A 17,886-nucleotide genomic window follows, 5' to 3' on the forward strand; every position below is an offset into this window, starting at 1 on the left:
GACTTGGCTATTAATTTAAATGTGGAGCTTAATTTAATGTTGGTCAAAAAATGCATTTACACCAAATGTGCACTAGATGACTCTCTAGCTGTTGGGAGTGTTCGTCCTTCTGCCTCTCTTGCTGGTGCAGGATTCTTCTTTGTGGGGAAGAAGTTCAAGACCCTGCGTCCATGCATTGATTACCAGGGTCTCAATGACATTACAATGAAAAAGTTGGTATCCTCTACCACTCCTCTCCTTGGCTTTCGAACCTCTCCAGGGGGCTACCATCTTTTCTAAACTGGACCTTCAGAATGCCTACCACCTTGTGAAGATACACGAAGCAGATGATTGGAAGACGGCTTGCAACACTGCCAGTGGACACTGAGTACCTGGTCATGCCGTTTGGAGTCACCAACGCGCCCGGTGTCTTCCAGGCCCTGGTCAACGATGTACTCCGGGACACGTTGAATCATTTTGTTTTTGTCTACCTCTGACATCCTGGTTCTCTCTCGTTCTGCCCAGGAACACTCTCCATGTTTGACAGGTCCTTCAGTTCCTCCTGGAAAATCAGTTGTTTGTAAAAGCTGAGAAGTGAGTTCCACTATCTCCTTTCTGGGATACATCATCGCTAAAGGGAATGTTCAGATGGATTCGGGGCTACAGAGACTCGAACCATCTGCATCTGGGTCTCGCCCTGTGCCCTTATAGCCTTGATGGTTGTGGCACACACAGCGCTGCTTTGTACATTATTGTCCTCTAGACCAGTGGTCCCCAACCTTTTTTGAGTCGAACACTTTGAGTCAAAATGCAAGCCGAGATCTACTTTTACTTTTTTCATGTAAAAAAAAAAAAAAGCGTATGCAACATTAACCAATTTAAAAACAGTACTGTAGTAATGAGGTTTGTGCAGTAGGCTATAGGTCCAAAACATTATCACCGCATGTCGGCTTTGCTTGAATTGCCCTGCCAATGCATTGTTCTTATCACACCATATTATTTTTTTTCTATGTCAACATTTGAGGTAGGCTATGTGATCACACCGGTAATAGATCAGTTGTTGTATTACTTGTGAAGTACAGCTGAGTGATTTGCTTTTTTATTTTACTGGGCTGTTGGAGCGTGCATCTGATGGTTAGTCTCAGCCTCCCTTCCTTCCCTTCCTCCGCTGACCAAAAAGGGACACCGTCTTCCAGCTGATGGTGTTAACTCAAGTCGCACCACATTATTTCTGCCTCATGCACAAATTAATGTTACTTCTATGACCAGAGAAAGTAAAATATTCTTCAATATTAAAAGACCCTTCTTATAATAACGACGCAAGCCTATCGATATACTTTCCTATTTATTCATTGCAGCTGTAATGCTGGTTGTAGTGTAAGTGCAAATGGAAGTACGGAGGTCGCCCATTTTACGGTATATAAAAGTGTTTAATAGAATGTTGACAGTACTGAGTAAACTTAAACATGACCTAACTTATACAAACTGCAGCTCTTTTATCCGTTGACAGTCTCTTTCTAGTCATGGTTTTAAAAGTTTTCAAATCTCACAGTAGCAATTTTGCTGTAGCGTTCTTTTATGACTGCAACATTACTGCAGACACGATAATCTGAGCCAACCGATTGGCCAGTGGTAGACCTATAGTGTACTTGATTTACTCCCCCGGGCCGCTGGGAAGTCAGTTTGTAGCTGAGGACATATGAAATGGCTCAAAATGAGAGCACACCGCCTACCCGCCATGCGAGAGAGCTGAATCGAGTGCACCTACCGCCAACAATGAAAGACAAATAAATAAAAGAAATAGGAACACAAGGTTTGACTTTTTTACAGAAGTCGATCGCAATCGACCAGTTATTGTCCACTGCTCTCGACAAAGCTGGATTTCTGTGAGAGCCTTTCTCTCTTTATGAAGAACAGGATGCACTTTTGAATTGACCTTTTTCATTTAAAATTCATTTTCAATTACAATATATTCAATGTAAATAAGTTATACACACAGAGTTAAGGACAATTTAACACTTACTGTAACGTTTCTAAACACAGAGGGTCAGTGCTCCCTGTGATCCTTGGGACATCCATACCCTAAACCCTAACCTTAACGCCAAATCTTAACCCTTACCCATTTTAAATGTCAACTTCAACACGGATTAAACGCAGAGGCGAAACATCGCGAGACTTCCGGGAACACTTGCGAAACAGACCAAGCTGGGGTTTGAGAAGGCAATGAGAAGTTCCTCCATAGGTTGTTAATCTTCTGTAAATGTAAAGGCACAACTTAGATTTCAGCCAATGTCTTAAGTAGTTGAACATGTTATACTCCAACCTTGTGAAAGTGGCAAACTGAAACGTTTTCATGTCAAAAACAACTTTATATCAAAGGAGTGCCTTTATTTTGCACATGCGCAGTTCGGCGCGAGACAACCGTTAGACCCGATGCCGTGTTTCTCAAATTGGATCTTTCATCCCTCATAAAATCAATAGCATCCATAGTAGTCATATCCGGTTCAAGAAGTGCATTGACTTGGGAGTCAGGGGCAGCTTACCTTATTTCACCTGTGACAGAGGAGGCCAGTTTCTCATGCGGCAGTGTGTGTTTTCTCCATCATTTAATGAAATTACTGTAGAATAGATGTTGAATTGACGTCTGTGCCCAGTGGGTAGTGTCTGCTGTTTTTTGGGGTTTTCCTTTCAATTAAGACCTAAACAACCAGGTGAGGGGAGTTCCAATCAGTGACCTTAAGTAATAAATCAAGTACAATGGAGGAGCGAAAACCTGCAGACACTTGGCCCTCCATGGAATGAGTTTGTCACCTCTCTAAAGGCTCAGTCTACTCAGCAGTCAAATAAACAGGAACCCGTGTAGCCCAACTCAAAAGGGCAGCATTCCAAATTGATCCCCGTTTTTGGGGCGGCAGGGCCAGGGGGGAATTTGGTGTAGTGCGTCCAATCCACTACAACACACAGGCTAGGCTAGACAGCAAGGACAAGGCCTGTTGACAAATAGACCAGAGAGAATGTCCTGTCATCAATCTATTCTGCCACAGGGAAGGGTTGAGGGGGACTGAACGTCAGATTGCTAGCTATCTATCTTTGTATGTGGACCCATACACCCAGTGGTAGGTGGGACAAATCATAATTCAATGTTGAAGTCTTAATATTGATTATATTGTAGCAATACTCACAATATCCACATTACAATTCCCAGCAAGTGTGTTAACCCTATTGGTGCCATGCATACGGTGTTTGCATTTCACGCCACCAACCTGGGTTTGCTTCCCTGCCCTGTCGTTTGATACACTGGTGTCAGAAATGGAATGGCCATCAGAACGCATGACCCGTCGTGTAAGGGAGCTGAGTAGTCAAAGCACGGGGTTCGGAGGGGGCAGTGTAGCGATCCTGCTATTTGACCCACTTTACAATTCCCACCAAATGGGTTAACCCGATTGGTGCGATGAATAGGGTTTTTGCATTTCACACCAGCGACCCGGGTTCGCTTCCCTGCATCTCGCTACAATATGTATGCCACATAGGTGTAGCACATGGGGATGTGTGACACTTACTCCTCAGCCTGAAGTGGTGGCGATGACTGCGAAGACGCTTCAGGAGGGCGGTCACGTGTGCTAGCAAGGCAGAGGTCCTGGGTTTGAGCCTTTGGGTGAGCTGAATCAGGAAGAAGTGGTACTTGCTTAGCAAGCAGCGTGATGTCCTTTAAATAGGCTACATTAGCCCAAGAATGTAGCCTACTGTTACGGAGTCTAGGCAAGCCTACCATTGTCTGAGGACTGGCCTTGGCAGCCAAAGCAGCCAAATACTCCATCTAAAAAGTTAATTGATAATCAAGTGGAATACGGTTCTAGAAACATAAAGCCCTTTACTTTCATATTACATAAAATAATTTCACTAATGCAAAATATACACTTACAGTACATTGTTTTTAACCGGGTTTAACAGCCAACAGTATTTTTCAATTAACCCTTTCCTGGTTGTCACTAGTTACCACAGACACAAGGTTAAAATTGGCTATATCGTAAAAACTCATGAAAACAAGAATGTGTTTTATGGACTTAATTTAAGGTTAGGGTTAGGCATAAGCAGTGTGCTTTAGGTTAGGTTTAAAATCACATTTTATGAAGAGAAATTGTGGGGGTTTATGACTTTAGCATTGGTAGATGTAGCATGCACAACTCTGCTATAAAGTTTATAATAGAACGCGTGTGAACACACACATCTAAATATTGCACTTGTTTTTTTCACATCTTAAAGTAGAAATAGAATGAAACAAACAGGCATTCTATTTTTGCTCTATTATAGTGGCCACTATAGTAGACGTCGATCAAGTGCACAAGGCTACATGTGTGCAAAAATAACATTAATAAAAATGTAATAATCCCTTCTCACTCACGTGTTACTGTCAAGTTCAACACACCAAAAACAATATATTTGGGCTCCACTGCACATTATTACATCGTACACTTTCTGCCTGTGGACATCTATTCTACAATGTGCCAGCACAGCATGATACCCTTTGTTGGCATGATTGATCTCTTTCAGGCAGAGTACACCTGGCATACCCCTTTTTATCCACTAATGAAAAAGTGAGAGCAGGAAAGTGTGGTATTCCTTCCAACTCTATAGTGGCTTCCAGTTTAAGCCAGGCACAGCTCCAACTACACTTGATCCCTGAATCCACTTGTTTAACAAGCAACGCCTAATTTTCACCTAATTCTTTAATTCAAAAAATTAACCACATACTGTAGAGGGAAAACATCAGTTCACAGATAGTACTCTAGTTAACATTTCACACAGATTGCAAGGGTCCTGTAATCAACTAACGCGTTATAACTTGAGGAATGGCAAGGAGTCGTATAACAGTTAATACTATAGCAAATGGTTAGGTTACTAATGTTAGTTAACCTGATGTTGTAACGTTAGCCATCTGACCTTAGCTGACTGAGCCAGCTGATTTTCACACCATAAAGTCAAGTATTTGATCAGTTAAATTGGCTAATGTTGCTCTACATTTCTCTGGCTAGCTAACGGAGAATTCGATCCAGCTATTGTAGCAAGACACTGTAATGAAACAGGCAGGGAGCAGGTCTCGAACCCTCAACCTTCTAGCCCGAAGTCCAGTGCGCTATCGAATGTGCCCCAAAAGCATGCTTGAGCGGCAGAGTCGATAGCCGCACTTATAAACCCAGGGTCGTTACAATACTTAACAATGCTAACAATACTTGTTCCACCACACTTTCTCCCGCACCTCAACCTTCCCAAATGGCAGTTGTTTTTCCGTTACAGCTCATGAAGTACGCTTCATCACCCCTGTCTCTGTGGTTAGGCTTCTCACCTACCTCATCGTTATCGTTCTGGGGACACGTTGCTGTAGCTGGTAAACTGCCATTCAACTCTCTGCTCTCTCAGTGCGCGCTGTTGCTGTAACTAGCACATTGGTTGTCTCTTCTCTCTCCAGTCGAGTGCTGCATTCTGTTATGCGAACGATTGGCTGAGCCTTGGATACAGCCAGTATTGCTCCAAAAGCGCATCAATCATTCGCATACAGCCAGTAGTGATCCAAAGCCCCCCCCACCCCACCAAACTTTTCTCATCGGGCAGATCCTCTCAAGCGCTAAGGTTGGATGGAGAGCGTCATTGCACAGCTATTTTCAGGTCTCTCCAGAGATGTTCAATCTGGTTCTGGCTGGGCCACTCAGGGATATTCAGAGACTTGTCCCGAAGCCACTCCTGCGTTGTCTTGGCTGTGTGCTTAGGGTCATTGTCCTGTTGGAAGGTGAACCTTCGCCACAGTTTGATGTCCTGAGCGCTCTGGAGTAGGTTTTCTTCAAGTATCTCTCAGTACCTTGCTCCGTTCATCTTTTCCCTCAATCCTGACTAGTCTCCCAGTCCCTACCACTGAAAAACATCCCCACTGCATGATGCTGCCACCACCAAAAAGATAGAATACTCAAGTGTTCAGTTTGAACAACCGTTGAACTGTACCAGCATAACCCTCAACATTAGAGTAGACAAGTTAAACAGGCACAGGGATTTAATTTAGAACAATATTAACAAAACTCGGCAATTATGTTACATAACTAGCTAGTAGATTTACAGTTGCTGATGTTAAACGATTGCTAACAAGTTAAACGTGAGGCATGGCACAGAAGTTAGCAGGCGCCAGGCTAACTAACCAGCCAACTCCAGTCATGAGCTAATGTTTGTTGGTAAACCTAGCTTTAGGTAGCTGGTTGTAACGTTGTAGCTTGCTGTTTAATAGCCATATCTACGGCTAAAAATAAGTTTACTATCGAAATACAATAGAGCTCAGATTGTACAACCTCTTCTATTTTTAGTTATAGATATAGTTACCTGTAGTTGTTTAGCTAACTTAGCTAGCTTGACTAGCAAGCTACCTAGCTAGCTATCTAAGTTAGCAAACACTTTTTTTCTCCACTGAAACACAGTATGTTAGCCAGCTATACACAAAATAGGTTTCAGTAGAAAAACTAAAGTGAACTAAGTAGCTAGGTGGCTTGCAGTACAAATAACTTACTTAGCCTCCGTATTTGTCATCTGCCCTCTTGGTGCTGGCATCGGATATAGCTAAATTCAAGTATTTCTTTCTAATCCTCTTTCCTATATTCCGGTTGAAACATCAATGGTTGAATGTCACCATGTAGCTAATAGAATATCAAAAAATGGTCGAACGCCAAATTCGTTGAGTGGAATCACTTGACGCCATTGCTGTCTGGTCAGTTCTTCCAGTTATGGCCAAAGGATTGTGTTGTTAGTGTCCGCCTCCCTTTTTAAAAAGCCTGCCTTGGGGGAGGATGTGGCCAGAGCACCAAGCACCGCCCCACACGAGTTGTAGTCTTTCAGAGACTAGAAATAATGTGTCAGCTTGTATATTTAGCAATGAATTCACGGATAGGAACATCGCTGAAAGACGTCCAATGGCTCTACTGAACTAGGACAACCTATCTACTCACACTAAAACGTATAGTTTATCAATATCACATAGAGCACAGGTGTCAAATTCATTCTACGGAGGGCAGTGTGTCTGCGGTTTTCACTCCTCCCTTGTCCTTGATTGATGACTTAAGGTCACTAATTAGTCATTAATTTTGCTACACCCACACTAGCATCTGCAAAATATGTGTATGTGACCAATAAAATTTGATTTGACCTACCCACACTTGGTTGTCTCAGGCTTTGCGCAATGCCACAAAGCAGGACTACATTTATTTTCAGATCACACCCCCATATCAATAGACTAGAAGCCGTCATAGGGTGTATCATTCAGCGCGCGAAGCCCAGAACTTAATTTCTTCTGGGCAATTATGTGTGAAACACATCTATCTCAATGACGTAGATACGCCTCAGACATGATGAAAACAATCCCAGATTCCCCCAGATTGAAATTCCCCTTTAACCAAATTAGACACTCTCTCGTTGACCTCCATAAAAAAAATATGGAAAATCGCCACCTGCTGGAGAAGACAGATTTTGGGCCCAGTTATCCCTCTCGCTTCACCTCTTCCTCTCTATTCTCACTAACTGCACCATGAATGCAGCCCTCACTTGCATTGTTGGAGGCAATATTTGTCAACCAATCATTAGGGTGTTTTTGTTTGACCCACTCGAACATGAACATAAACGGGACTGAAACAGGAACCAACATGATTGGGATAGAATTGAAAATTATATTTGAGACCTCTCTCTAACCAATTAATTGTGCACATATTATGTTGTCGGTTTGTTAGTTTGTGATATGGGGTATAGAAAAGTTTATTTAGACATTTATACAGAAACTTTTACAAACAATAGCAGCTACACTATCTGCCTGCGGTTATGGAACCCCTACCTGCCCCAGACCTGCTGTTTTCAACTCTTAATGATCAGCTATGAAAAGCCAACTGACATTTATTCCTGATTATTATTTGACCATGCTTGTCACTTATGAACATTTTGAACATCTTGGCCATGTTCTGTTATAATCTCCACCCGGCACAGCCAGAAGAGGACTGGCCACCCCTCATAGCCTGGTTCCTCTCTAGGTTTCTTCCTAGGTTTTGGCCTTTCTAGGGAGTTTTTCCTAGCCTGTGCTTCTACACCTGCATTGCTTGCTGTTTGGGGTTTTAGGCTGGGTTTCTGTACAGCACTTCGAGATATTAGCTGATGTACGAAGGGCTATATAAAATAAACTTGATATACAAAAGTATTTGGACACCCCTTTGAACTAGTGGATTCAGCTATTTCAGCCAAACTCGTTGCTTACAGGTGTATAAAATCGAGCACACGCCATTCAACCTCCATAGACAAACATTGGCAGTAGAATGGCCTTACTGAAGAGCTCCGTGACTTTCTCAGTGACTTCCAACAAGTCAGGTCTTCAAATTTCTTTAGAGCTGTGCGCAATGCCAAGTGTTGGCTGGAGGGGAGTAAAGCTCGCCGCCATTGGACTCTGGAGCAGTGGAAATGTGTTCTCTGGAGGCATGAATCACGCTTCACCATCTGGCAGTCCAACGGACAAATCTGGGTTTGGCGGATGCCAGGATGACATTACCTGTCCCAAGGCATAGTGCCAGCTGTAAAGTTTGGTGGATGACTAATAATTGTCTGGGGCTGTTTTTCATGGTTTGGGCTAAAACCCTTAGTTCCATTTAAAGGAAATCTTAACACTACAGCATACAATGACATTCTAGACGATTCTGTGCTTCCAACTTTGTGGCAACAGTTTGGGAAGCCCTTTCCTGTTTCAGCATTACACTGCCCCCGTGCACCACGCGAGCTCCATACAGAAATGGTTTGTCAAGATCGGTGAGGAATAACTTGACTGGCCTGCAAAGAGCCCTGACCTGAACCCCATTGAACACGACAAGCTGGTGTCCACATACCTCTGGTTATGTAATGTATCTGGCCTTCTCCCCCTTCACTTCAATGGTGGGCTGAGAATAACTTTCCTTGTCTCTAAATATTAAAATAGAGTGAAGGACAGAATAGTTTGACTGCTCCCTGCCTGGTGTTACTTTTCATCAGGCTCTGTACTCTAGTTTCTCTCTGTTCAAAATTTTTTGTCTCTTGAGGAAAAAGACAAGCTGTCAGGACATTCCATATTCAAGTTTTATTCTCTGTGTGTAGAACTACATTGAGCTCAGTAATAGTGTTTTGATTTACAAAGACCTTCTATTCTTGTTCTCAGCTGAATTGCTCACCTGGGTGTGCAGGCAGATTTACTGCCTGAGCCCTATGGGCCCTGGTCAAAGGACTTGCACTATATAGGAAATAGGGTTTCATTTAGGAGTGGGATGCAGCCATATTTTGTCAGCTGGATAAATATTTCATCATGTTATTTCCAGATGATTAATTTAGAAGTGGTGCCTGTACACAAAGCGAGAGCCATACAGAAATGCTTTAGTCGAGATCGGTGTGGAAGAACTTGACTGGCCTGCATAGAGCCCTGACCTCAACTCCATCGAACACCTTTGGGATGAATTGGAACACCGACTGCGAGCCAGGCCTAATCGCCCAACATCAGTGCCCGACCTCACTAATGCTCTTGTGGCTGAATGGAGGCAAATCCCCACACTGTTCCAGTGGAACATTCTAGTGGAAAGCCTTCCCAGAATAGTGTATTATATTATAGCAGCAAAGGGGGGACCAACTCCATATTAATGCCCATGATTTTGGAATGATATGTTAGATGAGCAGGTGTCCACATACTTTTGGTCATGTAGCGTATGTTGACACTGCCATGTTAATCTGAGCCTTGCTGTTGGGAAACCACTACAGTGTCCGACTTTCGGCTGTCGCAGATGCACCTTCCCTGACTTCATTCACCGATTTTCGACTACCGTCTGCAAGTTTGAACACGCCCAGTGTGAGAAGGGGTTGGGTATGAGAGAGGGGTTAAGGGCGGTTGGGGGTGTTCCATGTGGGCGGGGTATTTTCGCGTTGTTGGCAATCAGACCATTTTTTCCTCCAAGCAAAGAATACAGAAGTTGGTGAGGAATTGCCCAGGGTAATTTGTTATGACAATGGATACAATACGCTATTATTTCATATTTTTGGTCATGTTTCTTGGAGCAGGAATTCACTTGTCCATCGGTAAGTGATGCAGACACAGCCGTATATGGCTTTAGACACAGAATGATGATTCTCAAGTTAGATTTTCACACTTGGTTTTTGTTTTCAAGAATTGTGTTTTCAAACATGGCGCAGGTCATGGGAACCGAGCTGCCAGGAATGTTTATTGTTAAGCAAATGACCAGGCGAGAAAGCGAGTGAGAGAACGAATAAAAAGTCACTTGCACGAAAATGGCCTCAGTTGCCTATAGTTTAGGACTAGGGGGTGCCATGGCCAGATATTTATATCCAGTTATGTTGTAGTGGCTGATATGTTGTCTAGCCAAAGAGAGACTCGACAATTGCTCTCTTTCGGTACTTGGTCCATTTGTGACATCGCGCGCGGTGAAGTCGATTTGTCCAGTATATATTTTTTGTCAACATAGTTGTTTGAGTCATAGGACGAGCAAAGCGAACCGAATGAATAGGATCGGCACATGTGAGCTGTTGAAAACGTGACAGTTTTATACTTGATACAATGTGATACAATTTCCAGATAATTATCATGGAAGCGTGATAGGCGACATTGTAGTCTATTGGATCATACAATGCATCCGCTTATTTGCTGAGGATGTGTAGTGTCTCTATAGAGATCTAAAAAGCTCGTCATAGCACTTGTCGAATACAACGAAATAAGTTATCTGAAGACATTAGTCCAAAGAGCACATTATCATCTAAAATGTCGAAATAGTCGATTATTGATAAGGACTCACGTAGGTAGATCAATATGTAGCCTAGGCTAAGCCCATTTAGGCTATTTAACGTTAGATACACTGTTGCAAATAACTGACTACAGAGTGACCCGTTTACCAGATACAAATTGTATGCTTTGATACAGAATATTGGAGACGTATCGATTCAAGACGTGGTGTTTCTGATAATTGACTAACAAGGAATGATTACTTAGCCTACCAAACATACTCTACGTGCCTGCTGATGCATCCATGGATGCTGGAGGCGCATGTAGCCTATTGTAACCCACGAGTTGTTGCCCGAGGCATCATTTTATATATTTTTCAGCTTCTCAATTGAAGCTTTGCAACAGCAAAATTACCTTGTTACAGTATAGTCATTATCTCGATTTCCAAATCTAAAATTGTGCAGGGAGTTTTTTTTTATAACGGATGGATAGGAGATGTAGTCTAGAGATGAGAAGGTTATAGTTAATGAAGCCATAACGTGTTTAATCTTAATCGCGATCCAATTTACGGAGTAGGCTCGTGGAAACAAAGCATCCCATCTGTATGAGGAATGGTGATGGGCTCCATTTGTCCACTGATGGGCAGACCTGAGAACGGCTCATCCACACATACCTTCAATGTACAGAGAGCACAAATTCTCCAGCACAAGCATCCCTGTGTAGGGTGTCTTGTAATGGATGACTAGAGGAGAGGAAAGCAGGGACATGATCAGAAACAGGATCTCGTTTTCTGCTGTAATATGTCATAGGTTCATAAATGAGTAATGTTATTTTGCATGGGTAGATCTCATCTGGTCCATGCCTATCAGTGTACTGTGCTGAGATGTGAATAGGTCTATACGTAATTTCCATAATGTCACTTACAAACCTATAGTCTACCATAGGGATAAACCCTCCTCAGAGCCATTCCACAATGTGCACAGAGGGATGGAGTTCTGTGAACCAATTGAAGATGGGTTTTCCATGTCATTTCAGCCATCCACGACGCCCACCATCTCAGATTGTATCTGTAGTTAGAAAGAGACAAGATTAGCATTCCTGCAAAATTTTGTTGAAATATAATTTGATCTCTGATAAATTAGGGTAATTGATTCCACACAAATTGGCCATTTTTTAATTATAGGATTCATATGCTAATTCAGAGACTTTCCTCAATTGGCCCAGACCAGACCTAATATTTAATCCACTTTAGAATAAATCAATTTGATGTCACATGCGCCAAATACAGCAGGTGTGGACCTTACAGTGAAATGCTTACTTACAAACTCTTAACCAACAATGCAGTTAAGAAAAATAGAAATATAACAAATAATTAATGAGCAACAATAAACTAACAGTAGCGAGGCTAATATACAGGGAGTACCGGTACAGAGTCAATGTGTAGGGGCACGGGTTAGTTGAGGTAATTGAGATAATATGTACATGTAGGTAGAGGTAAAGTGACTATGCATGGATAATAAACAGAGTAGCAGCAGCGTAAAAATGGGGTGTGGGGACAATGCAAATAGTCAGGGTAGCCATTTGATTAACTGTTCAAGAGTCTTATGGCTTGGGGGTTGAAGCTGTTAACTTCTTTGGGACTGGGGGGCAGTGTTGAGTAGCTTGGATAAAAAGGTGCCCAGAGTAAACTGCCTGCTACTCAGTCCTAAAAGCTAGAATATGCATATAATTAGTAGATTTGGATAGGAAACACTCTGAAGTTTCTAAAACTGTTTGAATGATGTCTGTGGGTATAACAGAACTCATATGGCAGGCAAAAACCTGAGAAAAACTTCAACCAGGAAGTGGGAAATCTGAGGTTTGTAGTTTTTCAAGTCTTTGCCTATCGAATATACAGTGTCTATGGGGTCATATTGCACTCCCTAAGGCTTCCACAACATGTCAACAGTCTTTAGAACCTTGTTTGATACTTCTACTGTGAAGGATGGGGGAATAAGAGCTGATTGAGTCAGGGGTCTGGCAGAGTGCCACGAGCTCAGTCTCGTGCGCTCCCGTGAGCGTTAGCTGCGTTCCATTGCATTTCTACAGACAAAGGAATTCTCCAGTTGAAACATTATTGAAGATTTATGATAAAAACATCCTAAAGATTGATTCTATACTTCGTTTGACATGTTTCTACGAACTGTAATATGACTTTTCGTCTGAACTTTCGCCTGGACTTGCCCGCGCCTCCTGAGTTTGGATTTGTGTACTAAACGCGCGAACAAAAAGGAGGTATTTGGACATAAATTATGGACTTTATCGAACAAAACAAACATTTATTGTTGAACTGGGATTCCTGGGAGTGCATTCTGATGAAGATCATCAAAGGTAAGGGAATATTTATAATGATATTTCTGACTTCTGTTGACTCCACAACATGGCGGGTACCTGTATGCTTTGTTTTTGTGTCTGAGCGCCGTACTCAGATTATTGCATGGTGTGCTTTTTCCGATTTAAAAAAAAATAAAATAAAAAATCTGACACAGCGGTTGCATGAAGGAGAAGTTTATCTATAATTCCATGCATAACAACTGTCTCTCTTAGCAATGTTTATTATGAGTATTTCTGTAAATTGATGTGGCTCTCTGCAAAGTCACCAGATGTTTTGGAGGCAAAACATTACTGAACATCGCGCCAATGTAAACTAAGATTTTTGGATATAAATATGAACTTTATCGAACAAAACATGCATGTATTGTGTAACAGGAAGTCCTATGAGTGTCATCTAAGGAAGATCATCAAAGGTTAGTGATTAATTTTATCTCTATTTCTGCTTTTTGTGACTCCTCTCTTTGGCTGGAAAAATGGCTGTGTTTTTCTGTGACTAGGTGCTGACCTAACATAATCATTTGGTGTGCTTTCGTTGTAAAGCCTTTTTGAAATTGGACACTGTGGCTGGATTTACAACAAGTTTATCTTTTAAAATGGTGTAAAATACTTGTATGTTTGAGGAATTTTAATTATGGGATTTCTGTTTTGAATTTGGCGACCTGCAATTTCACTGGCTGTTGAGGTGGGACGCTAGCGTCCCGAATATCCCAGAGAGGTTAAGAAGACTTTTTGACCTAAACTAGGCGCTCCGGTACCGCTTGCCGTGCAGTAGTAGAGAGAACAATCTATGACTAGGGTGGCTGGAGTCCTTGGCAATTTTTTGGGCTTTCCTATGACACCGACTGGTATAGAGGTCCTGGATGGCAGGAAGCTTGGTGTACTGGGCCGTACACACTACCCTCTGTAGTGCCTTTCGGTCAGAGGCCGAGCAGTTGCAGTACCAGGCGGTGATGCAACCAGTCAGGATGCTCTCGATGGTGCAGCTGTAGAACTTTTTGAGCATGTGAGGACCTGTGCCAAGTCTTTTCAGTCTTCGGAAGGGGGAATAGGCGTTATCGTGCCCTCTTCACAACTATCTTGGTGTGTTTGGACCATGATGGTTTGTTGGTGATGTGGACACCAAGGAACTTGAATCTCTCAACCTACTCCACCACAGCCCTGTCAATGAGAATGGGGGTGTGCTCGGCCCTCCTTTTTCTGTAGTCCACAATCATCTCCTTTGTCTTGATCACGTTGAGGGAGAGGTTGTTATCCTGGCACCACACTGCCAGGTCTCAGCCTATAGGGAGGAGGTCAGTCTCATCATTGTCAGTGATCAGGCCTACCACTGTTGTGTCGTCAGCAAGCTTAATTAATGATTGTGTTGGAGTCGTACTTGGCCATGCAGTCCTGGGTGAACAGGGAGTACAGGAGGGTACAGAGCACGCACCCCTGAGGGGTTCCTGTGTTGAGGATCAGCATGGCAGATGTGTTGTTACCTACCCTTACCACCCATGGGCGGTCCTGTCTGGAAGTCCAGGTCCAGGATCCAGTTGCAGAGGGAGGTGTTTAGTCCCAGGATCCTTAGCTTAGTGATAAGCTTTGAGGGCACTATGGTTTTGAACGCTGAGCTGTAGTCAATAAATAGCATTCTCATGTAGGTGTTCCTTTTGTCCAGGTGGGAAAGGGCAGTGTGGAGTGCAATAGAGATTGCATCATCTGTGGATCATACCGCCCAACAGCCCTGCCGCATCTGACAAGCGTCGGAGCCGGTGTAGTACGATTCAATCTTAGTCCTGTATTGATGCTTTGACGGTTCGTTGGAGGGTATAGCGGGATTTCTTATAAGTGTCCTGGTTAGTGTCCCGCTCCTTGAAACCGGCAGCTCTACCCTTTAGCTCAGTGAGGATGTTGCCTGTAATCCATAGCTTCTGGTTGGAGTATGTACGTACGGTCACTGTGGGGACGACGTCATCGATGCACTTATTGATGAAGCCAGGGACTTATGTACTCCAATGCCATTGGAAGAACCCCAGAACATATTCCAGTCTGTGCTAACAAAACAGTCTTTTAGCTGAGCATCTGTGTCCTCTGACCACTTCCTTATTGAGTGAATCACTGGTACTTCCTGCTTTAGTTTTTGCTTGTAATTTTACCTTTATTTAACTAGGCAAGTCAGTTAAGAACACATTCTTATTTTCAATGATGGCCTAGAAATAGTTTGTTAACTGCCTTGTTCGGGGGCAGAACGACAGATTTTTACCTTGTCAGCTCGGGGATTTGATCTCGCAACCTTTACGGTTACTAGTCCAACGCTCTAACCACTAGGCTACCTGCCGCCCCATAAGCAGGAATCAGATTTGTTCTGGTCAGATTTGCCAAATGGAGGGCGAGGTAGAGCTTTGTAGCTGTCTGTGTGTGGAGTAAAGGTGGTCCAGTTTTGTTTTTTCCCCCTCTGGTTGCACATTATACATGCTGGCAGAAATGAGGTGAAATAGATTTCAGTTTCCCTGCATTAAAGTCCTCGGCTTCTAGGAGCGCCGCCTCTGGGTGATAATTTTTCTGATTTCTTAGGGCCCTATACAGCTCGTTGAGTGCTGTCTTAGTGCCAGCATTGGTTTGTGGTGGTATATAGACAGCTACGAAAAATATTCTGTTGAAGTCAGAAGTCTTACGTACACCTTAGCCAAATACATTTAAACTCAGTTTTTCACAATTCCTGACATTTAATCCTAGTAAAAATGCCCTGTCTTAGGTCAGTTAGAATCACCACTTTATTTTAAGAATGTGAAATGTCAGAATAATAGTAGAGGGAATAATTTTTTTCAGCTTTTATTTCTTTCATCACATTCCCAGTGGGTCAGAAGTTTACATACACTCAATTAGTATTTGGTAGCATTGCCTTTAAATTCTTTAACTTGGGTCAAACGTGTCGGGTAGCCTTCCACAAGCTTTCTACAATAAGTTGGGTGAATTTTGGCCCATTCCTCCTGACAGAGCTGGGGTAACTGAGTCAGGTTTGTAGGCCTCCTTGCTCGCACATGCTTTTTCAGTTTTGCCCACACATTTTTTTTATGGGATTGAGGTCAGGGCTTTGTGATGGCAACTCCAATACCTGGACTTTGTTGTCCTTAAGCCATTTTGCCACAACTTTGGAAGTATGCTTGGGGTCATTGTCAATTTGGAAGACCCATTTGCTACCAAGCTTTAACTTCCTGACTGATGTCTTGAGATGTTGCTTCAATATAGCCACATAATTTTCCTATCTCATGATGCCATCTATTTTAGTGAAGTGCACCAGTCCCTCCTGCAGCAAAGCACCCCCACAACATGATGCTGCCACCCCCGTGCTTCACGGTTGGGATGGTGTTCTTCGGCTTGCAAGCGTCCCCCCTTTTCCTACAAACATAATGATGGTCATTATGGCCAAACAGTTCTATTTCATTCATCAGACCAGAGGACATTTCTCCAAAAAGTACGATCTTTGTCCCCATGTGCAGTTGCAAACCGTAGTCAGTCTTGGTGGTTTTGGAGCAGTGGCTTCTTCCTTCCTGAGCGGCCTTTCAGGTTATGTCGATATAGGACTCGTTTTACTGTGGATATAGATACTTTTGTATCTGTGAAGATGCTGGAGGAAACAAGGTCCTTTTGCTGTTGTTCTGGGATTGATTTGCACTTTTCACACAAAAGTACGTTCATCTCTAGGAGGCAGTCTCCTTCCTGAGCGGTATGACGGCTGCGCGGTCCCATGGTGTTTATACTTGCGTACTATTGTTTGTACAGATGAACGTGGTACCTTCAAGCGTTTGGAAATTGCTCCCAAGCATGAACCAGACTTGTGGAGGTCTACAATTTTGATTTCCAAGGTCTTGGCTGATTTCTTTAGATTTTTCCATGATGTCAAGAAAAGAGGCACTGAGTTTGAAGGTAGACCTTGAAATACATCCACAGGTACACCTCCAATTTACTTAAATTATGTCAATTAGCCTATCAGAAGCTTATAAAGCCATGACATTATTTTCTGGAATTTCCAAGCTGGCACAGTCAACTTAGTGTATGTAAACTTTTGACCCAGTGGAATTGTGATACAGTGAAATAATCTGTCTGTAAGCAATTGTTGGAAAATGACTTGTCATGCACAAAGTATATGTCCTAACCAACTGAACCAACAAAACTATAGTTTGTTAACAAGAAATTGGTGGAGTGGTTGAAAAACGAGTTTTAATGACTCCAACCTAAGTGTATGTAAACTTCCGACTTCAACTGTAGATAAACTCTTGGTATATAGTGTGCTTCACAGCCTATCATGGTATACTCTACTTCAGGTGAGCAAAACCTCGAGATTTTGTGCACCAGCTGTTATTTACAAATAGACACACACCACCAACCCTTGTCTTACCAAAGGCAGCTGTTCTGTCTTGCCGATGGACCGAAAACCCTGCCATCTGTATGTTATCCATGTCGTTATTCAGCCACGACTCAGTAAAACATAAGATATTAGAGTTGTCCCATTGGTAGGATGTCCTTGATCGGAGCTCATCCATTTTGTTATCCAATGATTGCACGTTGGCTAATAGGACTGTTGGTAGAGGGGGTTCAATCACTCGCCTCCGAATTCTCAGCCCGAACTCCACTCCCTTTTTCTCCAAATTACGGGGATTTGGGCCCGTTCCTAAGAAATAAGTATATAATTTGCGTCGGACTCGTTAAAGAAAAAAATCGTATTTGTCCAGTTTGAGGTGGGTAATCGCTGTTCTCATGTCCAGAAGTTATTTTTGGTCATAAGTGACAGTAGC

The 17,886-nt window shown here is 42.7% G+C and overlaps 1 protein-coding gene across 2 annotated transcripts in view; it reads left to right on the forward strand.

Moving 5' to 3' along the window:
* Positions 1 to 9,919: 9,919 nt before the first annotated feature.
* Positions 9,920 to 17,886, forward strand: part of LOC129814036 (TGF-beta receptor type-1-like) — a 65,862-nt gene continuing 57,895 nt past the window's right edge. For both annotated transcript variants that reach the window (XR_008753225.1, XM_055866792.1), the window contains exon 1: positions 9,920 to 10,080. Coding sequence is in view for 1 of the 2 variants with exons in the window: in XM_055866792.1 (XP_055722767.1) it covers positions 10,005 to 10,080 (76 nt within the window). In the remaining variant the exon portion in view is untranslated. The remainder of the gene's footprint in view (positions 10,081 to 17,886) is intronic.

This window comes from Salvelinus fontinalis, chromosome 17, assembly GCF_029448725.1.
Source record: "Salvelinus fontinalis isolate EN_2023a chromosome 17, ASM2944872v1, whole genome shotgun sequence".
Classification (NCBI taxonomy): Eukaryota; Metazoa; Chordata; class Actinopteri; order Salmoniformes; family Salmonidae; genus Salvelinus; species Salvelinus fontinalis.